Here is an 18,294-nt window from a genome sequence, read left to right on the forward strand (position 1 = left end):
AGCTGTGCGCCAGGGGAGGGGCCGGGCGGGCCGGCTCTCCAGCCCGGACCCCTCCCAGTTGCCTCCACTGTCCGCTCTGAGGGACTCCCAGGAACGCAGTGACACAGGAACTCCACAGCCCAGCTCAGGCACCCCAGGTTACATTGGGGCTAACAGCGCCTTAGCGTCAAGGTTAGGGTTCCGAGGCCTTGTGTGCGCGCGCACGCGCGTGTGTGTGATTGCAATGATGCATAAACCTAGGGCATTTGTAGGGATAGGGGCAACGTGTACCCGGGCGTTTGCCGGTAAGGAATGCATTTGTGAGGAATGCGGTTGATTTTTGTGTGTGCGTCTGTGGTGAGGCGGTGAAGTGTGGGTGCAGGAGTGTGTTTTTGCCATGTGTGAATTGAACGCAAGCATGTGTGCTGAGGCGTCGGGTGGGTGGAAGGAGGTGGTCAGCCTGGTAAAGGGGTCTCAGCCCTAGGGCCCCCTGCATGGCAAGAGCTTGGGAGTCATTAGGGGGAAGGATAACAGAGGGAGACTGAGTCACTGAGAATGCAGCTTTCATTGGTCACGTCACCTCTTAACCGTCCCCCAGAGAGGGGATGGGGACCCTGCGTCCTGCCCTACCCCCTGGGCCTTCTGGCTGGACGGGGGAAGGGTGTCTCCCAGGGGACGGGAATCCAGGCCCAATAGCACCAGGGGAGCCGTGGGGGCGGGGCCTCCATAGCACCATGGGCAGGGGCAGTCCAAAGGTCCTGGGGCAGCTTGAAGCCCCTGTGCATATCCAGTAGGCTCTGGGGGCCGGTCAGTAATAGTGCATGCGGCCCAGGGTGCCCGTGCCCGTGGGGCTGGGCCCCAGCGTGCCGGTGCCCAGCAGGTCTGGCTGTCCAGTGCGCCAGATCTCCCGCAGGATCCGTTCCCGCTCCTCTAGCCGCTGTGCCCGCTCCAGCTCCTCAGCCGAAGTGAAGACGTTGACGCTCAGGGGCCCGTCGGGCTCCGCGGACACTTCGGGGCCCGGCCGAGTCACCGTGTCCTCATCGTCGTCGTCGTCGTCGTCCTCGGCCTCCAGGGTGCTGCTGCAGGGGTCCCGGCGCGGAGTGGGGCCTCGGGGCCGCGGGCGGGGTGCGCAGGAGATGCTGATGACTAGTAGGCACAGGGTGAGCAGCAGGCCAAAGCAGACACCCAGCACGAAGTAGAGGCCGAAGCTCTCGGGGTTAGCTGGGGGTCAGAGGTCAGAAGTCACGGAGGGGGCCTGGTGCCTGGGAGTCATCCCATCTCTAAAAGACTCAGGTTCTAAGTTTGGGGGGCAAGGACAGTGCCCTCTATTTGAGGGACCTTAGGTAGCCGCCATCGGGCAGTCGGGGGAGTGGGGGGCGGTTTGGGAGTAAGTGACTGGCTAAGGGTGGTTACAGTGGCAGGGGCGGGGAGGAGGGGAGGGAAGGGGTGGAGTGGGGCCTGAGGAGGCAGGGAGGGGTCCAGGTCCCGGGGTCTGCCCTCACCGCGGATGTGTGCGTAGGCCGCCAGGCTGTTGCTGAGCAACTCCATGTCCCTTCGCGGGGCATCCATGCTTCTCTGGGGGCGCAGCTCCCCTGTCAGCCTGCGAGGTCAGCAAGGTCAGACCCTCCTCCCCCTCTGGAGCCGACCCTGACCCCGCTTTCTCCTCGGGGCAGCTCTGCTCCCTGGAAGGGCAGCCCCATCCAGGCTCCACCCTGGAGAGAGCGGCTTCCTAACCTCGTTGCCGACCTGGGCCCTGGCTGGGGGACCCTTCCCCTGGGCTCGGACGCCCCAACACCTGAGGGTCGGGGGAGTGAGCCGCAGGAGGCTCCGTCCCCTGGTGGGCTCCCTAAACGAGGCCCGCTTTCGCCGTCCGGGAATCGGGATGGAGGAGAGAGACGCGGGCGCCTTCCTTACTCCCTGGGCGGGCTCCGGGAAGGGAAGCCGCCTCCCTCTCCCATCCCGCCCGCCCCGCGGGGACCCCCGGGCCCGGAGGCCCGGGCTCACTCACCGTCAGCGCCCCGCTTCCCCGCTGCCCGGCCCCGGCGCGTCCGGCGGCCGCAGACACCCGGGGCCCGGCCGCTCCCGCCCCGTCCGGTCCCGGTCACCTGCCCGCCCAGCTCGGATCCCAGGCCGCGGCAGCGCGGGCCGGACAAGGGCCGATGGACCAGCCGGCGGAAAGTTTCCTCCGAGGAAAGAGGAGGGACGGGGCGGGGCGGGGCGGGGGAGGCGGGGAGGAAAAGGGCCGGGAGAGGAAGGGGAGAGGAGGGCTGCAGGGAGGAGGGGTGGGGCCGGGCCGAGGCCTGAGGGGCCGTCTGCTCCCCGACAGGAAACCGCTGGGGAGGCCGGTTGCAGGAACCCGCCCCCAGGCTGCTAATAACAACAGTAATACCGAGGATGGAGTTCTCCCTAGGTGCCAGGCAATGTTAAACCCTTTACAATATCTTTTCATTTAATCCTAACAACCCTATAACGTGGGGACCATTATCCCCACTTGACAGATGAGTCCACTGAGTCACAGAGGGATTGAATAACTTAACCCAGACGGTCAGGATTTGAATCCACTGTTCTCTGACCATGGGCTCTTAACCCCTTCCCTAAACCTTGCTCTTCCTCCCAGGAGGCCCCCTCACCCAGGGAAGACTGCCCCTTTCCCTAGCTCAGATACCAACCCTCCTCCCCCAGACCCTCAGCCACAATCCAGGGCCGGGGTTCTCATCCCCTCCTCCCAGGGCCCAGGCAGTGAGTGTGGCCAGCTGGCCCAGCTCTGGTCACGCAGGGTTAATGAATGTTGGACTCTGGCTTCAAGCCAGGCCTAGGCCAGCCTTGCAGAACCAAGCCCGGGGCCTCTGCTGGCCCCTGTGCTCTTCTGCACAGGGGCAGAGGTGTGTTTGGCTCTGGGCTAAACCTGCTGGTGCACGTGCACGCATTTCCACGCAGGCTCAGGGCTTGTGCCTGCAGTGTGTGTGTGATCAGCATGCAGCCGGGTCTTCTTCCTGCCCAGACTCCCAGGCCCCCGCTTTTGGGCCCCCCTTCCTGTGCTGGGATGGGGTGAGGGGGAGGCCTTCTTGGCAGGAGCCTTAGAGAGGAGGAGGGAAGGAAGGGGAGAGGAAATTGCAGACATAGCTGAAGGCACAGCCTGAGGCCTGTGGGCCAGTGACCCCCTTCTCTGTCCAGTCTGGAGACCCCCACTCCCAGTCCTGAGACTGGGTTCAAGCAGAGGGCAGATCTGGTTAGGGAAACGACTAGGATGACTCCCACGGGGAGGGGAAGGGACTCTTGATGTCTCTGTGACTGTTTAGTCTGTTTTGTGAGCATGTGTGGAGGTATTTCTGCCCATATTCCTATATTTGTGTGTCTATTTTCGTGTTGTATCTGCTTGAGCATTTTTGTGGGGTGGCTATGTCTGTGTATAAATCCGTTCAGCCACTAGTCAACAAATGCTAACTGGTCTGCTTAGCACTTCCTGGTAATGGGGTTTAGCAGTAAACAGAACAGACACAAATCTTTGCCCTCTTGGAACTGACGCTAAGGCGGAGAGACAGTACGTGAAGAAGATGGTCTTGGGTGCTCCGAAGTGCTCAGAGGGCGATGGAGTGGGGAAGGGTGATGAAGAACACCTGGGGCAGCTCTCACAGGTGACACGGGGCAGAGGCTTGAATCCAGAAGAGCGGGCAGCTGTGCCAGGATCTGGAGGAGAGTGTCAGGGCAGGAAAGAGGCCGAGGGCCCTGAGGTAGGAGCGTCTGGGGGCACCTCTCCCAGGGGCAGCGAGGCGCGGGGACGGGTGATGGGGTGATTGTGAAGGGGCTGGTGGGCCTGCGGAGGAGCTTGGATGTTTCGCAAGTGTGGTTGGGGTCCCTGGAGAGTTTCCATCAGGAGAGTGTCATGGTTCTCTGATGCACTTCGGAGAGGTCCCCCTGGGCGCTCAGGGTAGGATGGGGCCGCAGGGGAAGAATGGAAGCCTGGAGAACAGTGAGCAGGCTGGCAGCCATCCAGGCCAGCAGTGGCCGAGGGCTTGGACCAGGAGGGCCAGTGGAGGAGGTGAGCCAGGCTGAGATTCTGAAGGGAGCGGCAGCAGGACTCCCTGGATTGCATGAGGATGTGAGGGAAGCAGGAATGCAGGACAGCTGCTTGGTATTGGGCCTGAGCACCTGAGGAAAGCTCAGGTGGGGAGCAGGATTTAGAGAATCCAGGTTTCATTTCAGGTGGTTAGATTTGAGAGGTCCATAAGTATCTGGGTGGAGCCGTCAGACACGCAGACGCAGTCCAGAGGAGTCCGGCCTTGGGAGTGTGTTTGCGAATCCTCAAGACAAGGTGGACTGAACACCGGGGAGTGGCTGAGGTCGCCCAGGGGACAGGAGAGAAGAGAGTTCTGGATGCTGCACTGCAGGTCTCCTGCAGGAGGCGTCAGCCAGGAGAGACCGGGGCGGGGTGGGAGGAAGACCTGGCCAGGACTGCAAGGGGAAGCTGAGGCTGGAATCTGACCCCTGGCTGTGGGTTTCCATGGGTTGCACTGACATGTTGGATGTCTGCCGGTCCACTTGGGTATCAGTGTGTGCTGCGGCCGTGCGTGTATGACTGACCCTGAGTGTGAGGGTGCTGTGCGTCGGTTTGTATGGCACATACCTGTGTCTCCGTGTGGGTCCACGTGCATGCCTCTCTGAGTGGGGGCTCTAAGATATTGGATGTGTTTGTGTTAAGCTGTTTCCGCGCATCTGTGCTATGCAGATCTCTGGGTATCGCTACCTACGGACAAGGGTGTGTCTGTGTTTGGGTTGGCGTGTGACTTGTGTGTTTGGAGTGGGTCAGGTGTGACTCAACCCTGGTGAAGCAGATGGCTATGTTGGAGCAGGGTGGGGCTTGAGCTGGTTGCTGGTCCCTCAGAGAGAGCTACCCAGAGGGCTGCCTTCTCCAGAGGGATGCACGTGGCCAAGCCAGGCCAGGTGGGAGAAGGGGCAGCCTTGCCTTGGAGGGTTCAAAGAAGCTGGGGGCTGCTCCTCGAGGCCCTGGGAGAGGGCCCGAAGCCTTTGGTCCATGTGGGCCATCCCCCCTCACCCCCCCCCCATCCCCATGCCCTCCTGGCCACCTGCCTATCTGCTTTTCTGTCTGCCTCTGCCCGCCCACCGGCCTGTCTGTAGGTCTGCCCAGCCACCTCCTTTCTGGTCATGCTGGCTGGGATCTCTCTGCATATATGTCACCTGCCTGCCTGGCTTGCGTCCCACCTGTCCGCCTCCTGATTTCCTCCTTGTCTGTCGGCCTGTGGCTGACCTGCTGCCTGCCCACCTGCCCATTTGTTGGTTGCCTTTCTGTCTTCCTGTCTGCCTGTGAGACTAAAGATTTGTCACCTTGGGAGGTGCAGAGTGTTCCTAAGATGACATACGGGAAAGACGGGTGTTAATGGGTGGTCAGAAGGCGGAGAGATCCAGAGCCTCTGGGAGGGCCCTCGGGAGGCCTGTGGCACATTCAGGGCTCGAGGCAAAGCCTCACTCCGCCCCCTTCCCCAGTGGCCCAGGTCGAGGCTGGCCCTGGCTGCTCTGCTCCAGACACTGGGGCCTCAGCCCACCTGGAGGTCAGGGGCTGCCTAGGTCTTGGGTGGAGGAGGAAGGGGACTCACTCAAGGCCTCCTAAGACCTGCGCAGTCCTCTGAATGCCCCCTCAGCACCTGGGACAGCTGCTGGGAAGAGGCACTGTGAAAGTCTGCAAAACGAGTAAATAACGGTTATGGATACTAAGTATTCTCTAGGTACCTGGCACTTTGCTAAACGCCGTGCTTGTCTCAGCACTTCAAATCCTCCCACGAACCCTGTGTAGTTTGTAGCATGACTCCCATTTTACAGAGGAGGAGAGTGAGGCTCAGAGAGGTCAAGTAGCCTGTGTACAGTCACATGGAGGTAAATGGGAGGGCCTGGATTTGAACTTCAGAGCTATGTTCCCTAACAGTCTTCCACTGGGCAGCTCTAGGCCATGGTTCTCCATCCTGTCAGACCCAAAGCTGCCTTTTCATGATATTTTCTTTCTTTCCTTTTTTTTTTTTTTTTTGGCTGTGCCGTGAGGCATGCAGGATCTTAGTTCCCTGACCAGGGATTGAACCTGTGCCCCCAGAAGTGGAAGCGCGGAGTCCTAACCACTGGACCGCCAGGGAATTCCCTTCATGATATTTTCTAATTGCTTCTTGTATGCTCCTGAAATGAAATTTATGGCGAATAGACCCACCTCTAATTAAAATTAATATATAATTAAATCGAATAATTATATAACTAAATTAATATAGATAATATAATTTAAAAATGTACATATCTTTTTGTCCTGTAATATAAAAGAAATAAAGGGCAATGCTGTGTATTTGTGAAGTAATTAATTGCCAGGAAGGTGACAGCTACGAGTGCAGACCGATGCTGGGATATATTATGTCTGTGTCTGAAACTGTGAACTCTTGGTAAAGTTCTGAACAAAACAAAGTACAAATTTCCTTCACTTTACACAGTAGTTGCCTTCCCAGAAAATTCAGTGTATATTATGTATACACAAGTCCTCTGTGTTTATATATAAAATGTAGTTAGAGTCTTGGCTCTGGTAATTATAAACACATTCTTCACTCATGTCGAGCAGGATGTAGACTCTGTCCTCCTTCTGGGGTTGTCTGGAGCTTTGGCCCCCGCCCCCCAAATGCCAGCAGCACCCCCTGACCTCTGTCATTGTGACGACCACCCCCCCAATTCCCCCCCCCACCCCGCCATGGACACACAGAAAATCCTCCCGCCCTCGTGGAGCTCAACATCCGAGTAGGGGAGACGGATATAATCGATAATCACACATACCTTGTAGTGTCAGGCTGTGATAAGCACAATGAAGGGAAATAAAGCAGGGGAAGGGGCTAGGGAAGACCCAGTGGCCGTGGCCAGGGACAACCTCTCCGAGGAGGTGAGATTTTGAGCCGAGGGAAGTGAGCCATGCACATATCTGGGGGAAGAGCCTCCCAGAAAAAAAGCTAATGCAAAGGCTTTGAGGTAGAAGCTGCTTGGCTCCTTTGGGGTCAGCAAGGAGGGCTCCTTTGGGGTCAGCAAGGAGGCTGCGTGGCTGGGGACAGTGAGGGAGGGGAGGGCTGGGAAGTCAGACGGGGCCTGGAGGAGAGTGCTTTCTAAGCCACACACAGGCCTCTGGATGTTACCCTGTGTGTACAGAAGCCATGGCGGGAGGGATGTTAAGCAGGAGAGGAACAACATTGGACTTTTAAAAGGCTCGCTCTGGCTGACCTGTGGCCCCTGGGCTGCTGCAGGGGAAGAGTGGGAGCAGGGAGAAAAGGGGGCTCAGACGGGGTGGTCTCAGGAGCTGTGAGGCGTGGTCAGGTTTTGCCTGGCTGGCCAGCAGGCTCAACAGAGGGCATGGGGTACGAGAGGGAAAGAGGCAGGAAGTCAAGGCTAACCTGGCTTTGGAGGTTGCACAGCTCAGCCTCCGAGCCTCTGTCTCCTCACTTCCTTTCCCGCGGGCGACAGCGCCACAGCTCCAGGCTGGCTTCTCTCTGAAGCTGTTCTGCCTGAGGACACAGGGGACCAGGCGGTGGCTAACACTGGTGGAAACATCTCGGTTCTTGTTTGACTCCTCAGGAACCTAGGAGGCTGTTGATCACACCCGCCTTTCTGGTACTTTCCCCTTGCTTTGCTTCCAGGGCTCACAAGAAAAACTGGTAAAGGGCAATCTAAGAAGTTTAGATCAATGAAACAACAGTTCTGGCCTGACAGCTGCGCATCCAGCCAGTTCTAGGTGCTGAGGACACAATGAGCAATACAAAGTCCCTGGACGCATGCGACTTGCTGTCTTGGGTGTTGCTGAAGTTAAGCCTGACACATAGGTGCCCAGGTGATAACTGTGTGCAGAACAGAGGATGATTGGGTGGGGGGGCACAAGAGGGAGGCCAACATGGAGATGAGGCCCAGGGGGCGTGGCTGGTGGAGCAGAGTGTGGCCCGGGTGGGCTGGGAGTGGGGCGGCTTCTGGCGCTGCATCCGGGGCAGTGCCACAGATAAGGCAACAGGCAACATTTGTACAGACTCGGGAGTGGCCAGGAAGATAGGGGCCACCTGGCTGCTGGGGTAGCTGTGGGAACAGGGAGGGATGGCGGCCCCGGGGCCTGCCCTGAAGAATTTGCAAAGAATAAGGGCCTTCCCACACCTTGGGGAGGCGCCACCCCCTCTTGCTGTGTGGACACCTGCCAGGGAAGGGGCTCCTCTGGCACGGATCTCTGCTCCTTTCGTGACCTGGGCCTGTGTGGGTTCCAGCACAAGAGTGGGTCTGCCTGTGCGCCGTGGTGTGCTGGGGACAGGGCCAGCCCACCTCTAGCTTCACTGCTCCAGTGCTCAATCTGCAAAGTCTAAATTTAGGCGAAGGAAGGAAGGAAAGAAGAAAGGAAGGAAGGAACCCCCCTTGGTTTCCTATGGAGAGGAGGGTGGTGCAGGAAAAGGCCTGGCCTGGTGCTTCTTACCCCAGCTGCTCTGGATGGGCACGTGGGCACACGGGCAGTCTGTCTGGCTAGGGTTCCCCCATCCCAGATGGCTGTTTGGAGGGGAGAGAGGATCGATACCCTGATAGTGGCAGCTGCTCTGGGACACCTCCTTCCTGCGCAAGTCTGCAGGTCTGGGCTGAGCCAAGCCAAGGGGGGAGTGAGTTCCCCCTTGGGCACTTGGCGGGAGGCTGGACCAACGGGGCCGGGAGACTGCTGGGAGGTTCTGGCCCCCTCCCCCATTCAAGACAGTGATGGCTGCCAGGGTGAGGGAGCGCCCGTCCAGGGCAACTGGTGGCAGAGCCAAGAGCTACAGGAATCCTGTGCTGCCTGGCTGGGTGGGAGAGATGGGAGACGCGGCAAGGAGGGTAAGAGACGACACAGGCCACGCTGGCTCCAGATCAGGAAGTTTTATTGCTGACATGCAGGAAGAGTCCCCATGTAGTACAAAAATATGACTTTATACAAACTTTTTTGTGACTTTTCCCGTTTTGTTTTTTTACAATAGGACTTCTCTCAGCGTGTGACACCCAGTGAGGGCAGACCCAAACTCCTCTCATTTGCTTTGCCAGAAATTAATCAGACACATGGGCTGACCTTGGAAGGGACCAGTCTGTCTGACAGGCTTTGCAGACCTGGAGGATATTGCTATGAAAAGGAGGAGAAAGACCACCAGGCAAGCAGGCCCGGAGGGTCTGGGCAGGCTGCCGGACAAGGGGCTTGGGTGAAGCCCTCACGGGAGGACAGTCACAGGGGCTGGGAGCCCTGGGCCGGACTGCATTTCTACTCCTTTAGGAGACTTCTTTTTGAAATAAATATAGAAAAGAGGGCATCCCGCCCCACGCCCCCGCCCCTCCCCACCCCAGCACGAGACCCTGGCTCTCAGCAGCTGGACGGCTGAGGGGGGCTGAGCCGGTGCTCAGGGGAGTAAGTGCTGGGCTCAGGCGGGCTCCCACGGACCCACTGAGGCAGAGGCACGAGGCGCCCACGTGCTGGGATGGAGGCTTGGGGAGGAAGGGGCGTGGGCGGCCCTGCTACTGCTGGCAAGAGGTGGCCCCATTTTTTCCAGATGGGGAAACTGAGGCACAAGGAGGTTTGGGACCTTGCCCAAGTCACTCACAGTGAGTCAGCTTTTGGGGAGGGGGCAGCTCACACCCTGGGAAACAAGGTCACACAGGCCTCTGTCACCTCCCCACTGGGGAGAATGCAGGCAGGAAGGGCCCGAGGGCCCAGGGCTGCCTGAAGGGGAACGCTCAGCTGCTCTGAGGGGTCTGGGGAGGGTAGGCCAGGGGAAGGTCTTTGCTTGGCACTGGACAGGGCCAAGTCCAGTGTGGGAGAGCGGGAAGGAGGGCATTCTGGTGAGAACAGCGTTTCTGGCAAGACGGGCATCCACTTCAAAATCTCGGCTCAAAAAGGGCAGCAGGGCTGTTCTCAGGCCAGGCTGGGCCCCCCAGTCCCTACGGTTCTCCCCACGAGCCCTGCACCCCCAGGAAGGACCCTGGCGCCCCTGGTGGTCTGCTGGGAGAGACACCACCTCTACTACGAGGCAGGGGCGGGAGAGGAGATGCCCCCACGGTTCTCTGAACATAGAGGAGTGAGGGGAGTGAGACGGCGTGCAGACAGGGCCGCCTGTTCACAGCTGGCCCAGAGCACCCCTCACCAGCCCCCCACCAGGCACCCTTCCCATCCACGTCGGCGTCACCTCGGTACCACGGTGAGGGGTGGAAGAGGAAACCAGGGTTGATGCGGGTGTACAGCACCTCAGAGAAGCTGAGATGGGAGAGAAAGAACCAAGTGTAGAAAGGCCTCCGCGTCACCAGAAACAAGGAGGGACTGGTGGGCTGGAGGTGGAAGGGGACCGGCCAGAAGGGGCTTCTGAGCCTGGGGGCGAGGAGGGGGCCCATCGGGGGCTGTGGACTCCCTGCTGTCCAGCCAGGCTGGGGGCAGGGAGTGGCATGGGCCGAGCCACCTAGAGATGGGAGAGAAGTTGGTTTCAGTACAAAAATAAATACATTTGAATTCCGCTTAAGATGAGGTGACAGTTTTCCAAAGCTTGGACTGAGGGGCCTGGGGTCAGAAGGGGAGGGAGGAAAACAGACTGCGAGGGGCCTGGGAGGGCAGTGGGGAGCGGGCATTCATGTTGGGAGCCAGCAGCGAGCTGCACTTTCAGCTTATGTGGACTGTGGGGGGCAGCTGCCCCCGGGGGGGTCAGTGGGTCGGTCGGGCCCCGGGCGGGCGGGCTCCCTCCTCCTCCCTCTCACTCAGTCCAGAGACAGCATGGTTAAAGAGACAGAGGTAGATTAAAACGTCATGATTAAAAGCAGATTAGTTATCTAGGCTTCTCAGATTAAAAAACCAAACAATCAAGCAATCATTCCAAAAGGTAGCTTCGTGGTACCTCTGCTGACCCCATGTGTGACCTGGGCTGTCCCTGCCCCGTCCCCGGTGCGGCCCGGGAGAGAGTTCAGCGCTACGGGGCCCAGCCGGGCAGCCAGGCTGTCGGCTGGGGGCCGGGAAGAGGTGGTGGGTGGTGCCGGTGCCCCTGCCCGAGGCTGCTATTTCCGCAGGTAGCGCTGCGCCAGGATGGCTGCGTCCAAGGGGTTCACGGGCTGCGCGTCGTGGCCCAGCCGTCGCACGGGTGGCACGCTGCCCAGCTGCCGCCTGGGCCCCCAGCTGCGGGCCTCGTGCACGGAGCTCTTCTCCTCGGCCAGCAGCAGCTGCTGCCGCATGTAGTTCTCAAACTCGTACTGGGAGCACTCCTCTGTCACCTTGGCCTGCGCGGCAGAGAGAGACCCACGGAGCCCGGCAGAGACAGAGAGAGAGGCAGAGAGCGAGAGGCAGAAATGCAAGAGGGAAGAGCAGGGCCGTGTCAGCTGGCCCGCCTCAAGGGCCTCCCTCCCCAGGCACCACACCCTTGGGCCCGATCTAGTGGCCCAGGGTGTGGGTCCCGGAAGCCCTCCAGCCAACCTGGACCTCGCCTTGCTGGCCACCCTGGGTGTCGCTCAGACCTGTGATCTCCCGTAACTCACTGACCTTGGAAGAGGTCCCTCAGAAGGCTTAGTGTCCCACCCGCCCCCGGGAAATGGGGCAGTAGTCTCCCCTCACAGAGGCTCTCGAGGGACCGGGGCAGGTCAAGTGTTAAGAGAGCGGCCTGGGGCTGGGGTGCCAGCACCCGGGCAACCCTGTTTCTCCGTCTTGCCCCAGGCTGAGCTCCCTGGGACAGCCCAGGCACAGTCACAAACTGAAGTGGGTGGTCCCTGTGCTAATCATCAGAGGGGGAGAGCAGGGCTGTGGACTCAGACTTGGGTTCAAGGCTCAGCCACTACTTCCAAGCTGTGCGACTTTGGGAAAATTACTTTGCCTCTCTGAACCCGTTTCCTCTTCAGTGAAATAAGAACACAGGACACACAGGCCTGTAGTGTGGATTGAATGAGGCGTACTGGGGGGGCACTCACTACATGCTAGCTGCTGAAGAGCCCTGGGAGGGGGTGGGAGCTGGGGGGCAGGGCCTGGAGCTCTCTCTTCGAGGGCCAAGAGGCTCTGCTGTAGTCCCAGGCTGGCTCTGTCCGGTCCTCCCTGCCCAGTGCTTGCTGTGGGACTCCAGGGTGGCCCAGAGAGGGAGGGTCCTTACACCAAAGCCCTGCCCTCCAGGACGCACCCTAGGATCACCCCGCTAGCTGCCGCCTTGCGCCCTGGTCTCCGCCCCGACCCCGGGCCCAGCACTTTCTCCAGTGCAGGCAACAGGGGAGGAGAGAAAACTGGGAGAAAATGAATCATCTGAAAAACTAAAAGCAGGAAGGGCAAGAGAGAACCCTGTGAGTCAGAGGCGCAGACCAGTGTGACCGTTTAAAGGGCCGGCATGTGGCAGAGCCAGGGCCTGGGCAGGAAGAGGAAGCTGAGGGAGGGCCAGGCTGAGCTGCCGTGAGGCCTCCCCACCGTGGGGCCTCCTCCTCGACTGCCTCACACCCCTTCTCTCAGGCCACGGAACTGCCAGCTGAGCCAGACCCAAGGCAGGCCCCAGGCAGCTCAGGCTGAGGACTCAGGTCTGTCTTTCCCAGCTCCAAGGGCTGGGGAGAGGCCAAGGAGGCCCTGGCTGGGAGAGGGCCCGAGGGGGCCCTGCAGCCCTGCCCAGCCTGCCCTCCCCAACTCACCTCCTGGGAGCTGTCTGCGTTGCTCATTTGGTCATCGATGTCAGGAACCACCTGCAAAGGCCCGCTCAGAGCGGACAGGGACTGCCTGCAGGGGAGGCAGGTGAGTCAGGCTGGCTCCAGGCAGCCCAGGCCCTCCTCCCCCAAAGGGCCAGGTCCCCACTGCTCTGAGACTTGGCTGGAATCAACAGACCTGGGATAGGTCCCAGCTCACTCTCTATATATATCGGCCACGAGGCTTGTGGGATCTTAGTTCCCTGACGAGGGATTGAACCCAGGCCCTCGGCAGTGAAAGCGCAGAGTCCTAACCACTGGACTGCCTGGGAATTCCCTCACCCAATAAATGGGGGACAACTTCCACCTCGCAGGCTGTGGTGAGAACTCAGTGAGGTAGTACCCATCCCATAGTTGGCATGGACTGGCACGCAGGAGATGCTCAACCCTGAGCTCTGCCTGCACCCTCCCAACCCTGCCCATCAGGAGAATCTGGAGATCTGCCTCTGCCTGGAGGAGAAACGGGCCCAACCTCAGGCTACTTTTCTGGGGAGGCAGGGCAGTGCCTACAGGTGGGCAGAACCCGGCCTTGCCCCTGCCCACTCACCACGATGCAATGATGGCACTGAGGGCCTCCAGGACGTCGGCAGCAGCCAGGCGCTGCTGGGGGTCGAGGACCAGCAGTTTCCGGATGAGACACACGGTGTTCTCAGAAACCCGCCCGTCCCTGATGCAGGAGAGAGAGAGGGAGAGGCTCAGGCGGGGTGGGCTGGTGCTGGGTCTTGGACCCAGGACTCTAAGCCTCACTGTGTCGTTTCCAGCCCTCAAGCCTGAAGGGCTGGACTCCAGGGAGGGAGGACTCACTCGGGGATGGTGTACTCGGCGGCCTTGATCTTGCGGAAGAGCTCCTGCGGGATGCTGTCGTAGAAGGGGAACTGGCCGTAGAGCATGGTGAAGAGCACCACGCCCAGGGCCCACATGTCGCTCGGCTTGCCCCGGTACGGCCGGCCTGCAGGGCACACGGACACACGCACACTCAGCCCAGGGCTGGTGGAGAACGGCCCTGGCACTCCCTCGGCTTACTGGCTTCGCGCCTGAAGTCCTACCCACAGGGCCCCTCCGCCTTGGCACCCTCACTTCCAGTCAACCCCCGCCCCATGCTTCCTCCCAGAGCAAGCCACACGGGCCCAGTCCTTGAGCTTCTGCCATGCTCGTTCCTCCTCCGCTCCTCAGGCTGGTTCCCACTCGTGCTCTGGAGACCCGGCTCCACAGGGGGATGCCCCGCCTTGGCGTGACCCCCTGAGGGGAAGGGGTCACACCTGGCCTTGTGCAGCCCACCCTCCTGGGCACATTTCACGCCTCCTCCTCACAGCACCAGCCCTGCTCTACTGACCGCGAGCCCTCGGGCGCTGGTCCGGCCTCTGTAGCAGACAAGCTCTCCCAGGAGCTCTGTCAGGCGACTTTTCCCTGAGCTTTGACTTTTGAGGGGACAGTGAACTTCAAGCTTTCCTTTTGGTAATGACAATGCCAGTTATGGTTTACTGAGCCAGATACTAGGTTATGGCCTTATTTAATCCCACAGGGACCTAATGAAGTAGGGGCTATTATCATCCCGATTTTATAGATGAGAAAATAGAGGCCGAGAGAGGTCAGTACCTTTCCCAAGGTCACACAGGTACTAAACAGACTATGAACTGTGAGGGCAAGGCCAGGCCCAGTGCTGAGGTCTGTGCTTGGCACACAGAGTCAATGAAAGGCAGACCTGGGATCAAAACCCACTTGAGTCGCCCCACTTCATCCTCTTAACAATGTAGCGAGGCAGAACTGTTTTCAGCTTTTAACCCACAAGGAGACTGAGGCTCAGAGAGGGGCGTTGAGGGCCAAAGTCACACAGCTGGGTATTAACAAGGCCAGTCCCAGAGCCCGGGTCTCTGGTCTCCCAGTCCAGGTCTCTTTCTGATGCAGGGGGTTCCTCTGTTTCATCCTTCAAGACTGGCATGAGTCTGGAAGAGCCAGAGAGAGAGGCCGAGGGCAGCAGGTGGGAGTGACTGCACGTGGAGGCCACCCCAGCCTGGCACTGCTGAGGAGGCCTGACCAGAGGCAGCCCATCCACCCCCAGGCCTGCACATAGTCACAGACCGCACCTCTGACACAGCTCTGGCTCCGTCAACTACAGGGATGCTTTCGGGACTCTCAGGGAGGGTATCCAGGCTGGGCTGGGCTGGTGGGGGAGGGGTGCTCAGGGAGTTGGGATGCACCCCTGGCACTCAGATCCTTCTAGCAGAGGCCACAGGGACTCCACCCCAAATCCCCAGGCCTGGAGAGTGGCACCACTGCCCTCTGCAGAGGTAGCCCTGGGAGAGGCCTGATGCTCCAGAGGAACCCTCAGCTGGGAGAAGGCCTCCAAGGAGATCGCAAAGGCTCGTGGCAAGTTACAGCGGCCTTGCTATACAGGAAGACACGTGACAACTCGGGAAGAGGCTGCTTCTGCCACTGTGAGGAGGGAGGCACGTGTGTGAGTGCTGGGGATAATGGGCCCTGTAGACAACCCTGAAACCTTCGCATCGCAGGGATGGGAGAGGATGTGAGCCCTTGGTCCCCGGAGGGATCAGGACAGAGAGAGGGACCCCCATGTGGCGAAGGACAAGCAAGAAAGGAAAGAAAGCCTACGGTGAAACAGAAGCGTGGGCTTGGGCAGGAGGCAGCCCTGGGATCGAGCCTCCTGGTTTTCTGGTTTACTATTAGCTGTGACTTCGAACAAGAGGTCTGATCTCTCTGAGCCTCAATTTTCCCATCTGTAAAAATTTTACCTCACAGCGTAGCTGTGTGGTTTTATACAGATGATGCCTGTCATATGCTCAGTACAGCACCCAGCACTAACAGTTTATCAGAAGGTGACAGCTACATAATTGACTTATTTTGTGTATTACCTGTCTCAGCCCCACTAGAAAGTCAGCTCACCATCCATGGAGGCAGGATGTTTGTCTGACTGTTCACTGCTGTATCCAAAGTGTCTAGAACAGAGCCTCATACGTGGCAGGCCCTCGGTAAATACCAGCAGAATGAATGAATGAATGAATGAACAAACAAAGGGAGTGATATCTTTGAAATGCAAGTCTCATCACGGTAGCCTCAGTGAAGACCTTTTCAGCGGCGTCCTCTCGCACTTGAATTAAAGGATGGCGTTTCTCAACAGGGCCTCCATTAGGCCTTGCGCGGCCGGACCCCCACCCACCTCTCTGGCCTCCCGCTGAACTTTCTGAGTGGCAGCCTCAGGGGCCTTCTGTGGTTCCTCAACTATGTGGCGCCACCTTCGCCCAGTCACACCCCTCGTGGGCTCCTATCTATTCTCACAACCTCAGCTCGAAGGCCACTTTCCTGGGGAGGGTCTTCAAGTGCCCATTCTTCATGCTCACAAAAATCACATTTCTTTCCTTCCAAGCACTAATCTCAGAGAGTAACTAGTGTAATGATTACCATCTTCTTCCTCCATGGGACCCCAAATTTTGTACCTGGAGGGACAGTACTGGTTTGGGCCACCACTGAAGCCCCAGCACCTAGCCCGGGGCACACCCATAGATAGTTTGTTGACTGAATGAACGGCTGCAGAGCCTGGCTGTGTGAGGCCCCAGGGCCTGCTGCCTGGCGCCCTGCACATACCGCTGAGCACGTCTGGACTGATGTAGGCGGGGCTCCCCCTCTGGTCCTTCAGCAGGTCCCCCTCGCTCACGAGATGCTTCCCGAGGCAGAAGTTGGTGATGGTTATCCGATGAGTCCTGGGGGCGGGAGGCAGAGAGTGAACAAACCTCGGTGTCTGTACCCGCGGGCGCCCCAGCTGTCCCCACCTCTCGTCCAAGGAGCAGAGGAATCACACCCACGTCCTTTTCTTCTCCATCGGCCCCCCCGGCCTCCCCATAGCTGCATGGGGAGTGCCACTGGGGGTGCTGACACAGGCCAGTCAAGCTTGGTTGCCACCTGCTGAGCCGTCCCCGCAGGGATCTCAGTCGCTCTGACCAGGGGAGCTTCAGGGTGCTCCTCTGAACCTGCGCCCTGGCTGAGTCTTGGGGCTACAGCTTAGGGCTTGGAAAAACTGCAGAGATTTCCTCAATCTCCATACACATAGTATCTATCAGTAGACTGGGAGGAACTGGAGACCTAGTCTGGTTCCCTCATTTACACAGGAGGAGGAGGAAGTCCAGCAGAGTCTTGGAGGCCTTCCTTGAGTGCCTCCCTTCAGTCCCCCAGTGCTGACCCCTTTGGTCATCACTTTTATTATTATCGCAGCGGCACCAACAGTACTAAAAACCAATGTCGGGCCTCCCTGGTGGCGCAGGGGTTAAGAGTCCGCCTGCCAGTGCAGGGGACACGGGTTCGAGCCCCGGTCCGGGAAGATCCCACATGCCGCGGGGCAACTAAGCCCGTGCACCACAACTACTGAGCCTGTGCCCTAGAGCCCGCGAGCCACAACTATGGAGCCCACGTGCCACAACTACTGAGCTTGCGCTCTAGAGCCTGCGAGCCACCACTACTGAAGCCCGCGTGCTTAGAGCCCGTGCTCCGCACCAAGAGAAGCCACCGCAATGAGAAGCCCGTGCACCACAGCGAAGAGTAGCCCCCACTCGCCGCAACTAGAGAAAGCCCACGTGCAGCAACGAAGACCCAATGCAGCCAAAAAAATAAAAATAAATTAAAATAAATTTTTAAAAAAAAAGGAAAAGGAAAGAAAAATTTAAAAAACCCCAAAAAACCTAATGCTTAGTAAGCGCAGACCCTGGCTGGAGTGCCCGACGGGGACTGTTTTCATTCACCCCTCACAACAGCCTACAAGGGAGACATTCTCACGGCCCACTTCACAGATGATGCAATCAGGACACAGAGAAGTGGAGAGACTTGCCCAGGGTCACAGAGCTAGTGAGGAGTGGAGCAGGATCCAGCCCAGGTCTGTCTGACCTCGGACTCCGCCCTCTGAGTGACACCAGTGGGGTACCCACTGGGTCCCGGGACAATGCCCAGCACCTGGCTTTCCCTTCCGTTCCATCCAAGCTGACTCACCCCTTGTCTTGTACAGCAGACTCTGCACTGGCTAGAAAACCACAGATCCCCCATCTGAGAGAGCCGTGGTGAGTGCAGCTTTGGGCTCTGGTCCTTTCTAGGAGGCTCACAATGAGAACAAGAACGGGCCCAGAGAGGACGCCGTACGCCACCCCTGGGGACGTGGGGTGCGGGTGCAGAGCCTCCTCGGCCTGTGTTGGGGGGCACAGGGAGGAAGGGCCCCTCTGCCGTGTCAGCCGGCTGGCTGGGCGGAGAAGCCTGGGAGGACGGCAGGAAGGGAAGCCCCACCAGGGGCCTCGGGCGGCCTCTCCGTAGAAGAGCCTCCAGGGGGAGAAGAGGTTGGCTCAGAGGCACAGGTGTGTGCGGCTGCGCGCACGAGGCTCCGAGAGCCCCTCAGCTTTCTTGGGGAATTCTGCGGGCAAGGGCTTGGTGCAAAACAAAGGCCAGTCTGTCCCCGGCATTCCAAATGGAAACGCTGGCCCTTGCCCTCCATACAGGCCTGCCCTGGCAGATGCCATGGAAACCTGCCTGGTGGCCCCCGGGGCAGTTAGAGTCTGAGAGGGCAGGCGAAGGGTCTCGGGCAAGGATCACGTCAAGAAGTGGGCTGCCCCCGCTCAGAACCGCCCG

The 18,294-nt window shown here is 59.4% G+C and overlaps 2 protein-coding genes across 8 annotated transcripts in view; both read right to left on the bottom strand.

The window, feature by feature from the left end:
• Positions 1 to 525: 525 nt before the first annotated feature.
• Positions 526 to 2,175, bottom strand: EVA1B (eva-1 homolog B). The gene is made up of 3 exons (XM_082614764.1): positions 1,988 to 2,175; positions 1,482 to 1,579; positions 526 to 1,200 (listed from the first exon to the last, which is right to left on the bottom strand). The coding sequence occupies exons 2-3, from the start codon at positions 1,546 to 1,548 to the stop codon at positions 788 to 790; spliced, it is 480 nt and encodes a 159-aa protein (XP_082470890.1). The 5' UTR covers positions 1,549 to 1,579; positions 1,988 to 2,175; the 3' UTR covers positions 526 to 787.
• Positions 2,176 to 8,868: 6,693 nt separating this feature from the next.
• STK40 (serine/threonine kinase 40) overlaps positions 8,869 to 18,294 on the bottom strand; it is a 38,986-nt gene continuing 29,560 nt past the window's right edge. For 6 of the 7 annotated variants that reach the window (XM_082614032.1, XM_082614030.1, XM_082614027.1 and 3 more), the window contains 5 exons: positions 16,276 to 16,391; positions 13,480 to 13,624; positions 13,223 to 13,342; positions 12,625 to 12,709; positions 8,869 to 11,247 (listed from right to left, as the gene is read on the bottom strand). In XM_082614032.1, coding sequence (XP_082470158.1) covers positions 11,029 to 11,247; positions 12,625 to 12,709; positions 13,223 to 13,342; positions 13,480 to 13,624; positions 16,276 to 16,391 — 685 coding nt within the window. In that variant the 3' untranslated portion in view covers positions 8,869 to 11,028. The remainder of the gene's footprint in view (positions 11,248 to 12,624; positions 12,710 to 13,222; positions 13,343 to 13,479; positions 13,625 to 16,275; positions 16,392 to 18,294) is intronic. The other variant, XR_014293404.1, reaches the window with a different exon arrangement.

This window comes from Mesoplodon mirus (genome assembly GCF_964341445.2).
Source record: "Mesoplodon mirus genome assembly, chromosome: 3".
Classification (NCBI taxonomy): Eukaryota; Metazoa; Chordata; class Mammalia; order Artiodactyla; family Ziphiidae; genus Mesoplodon; species Mesoplodon mirus.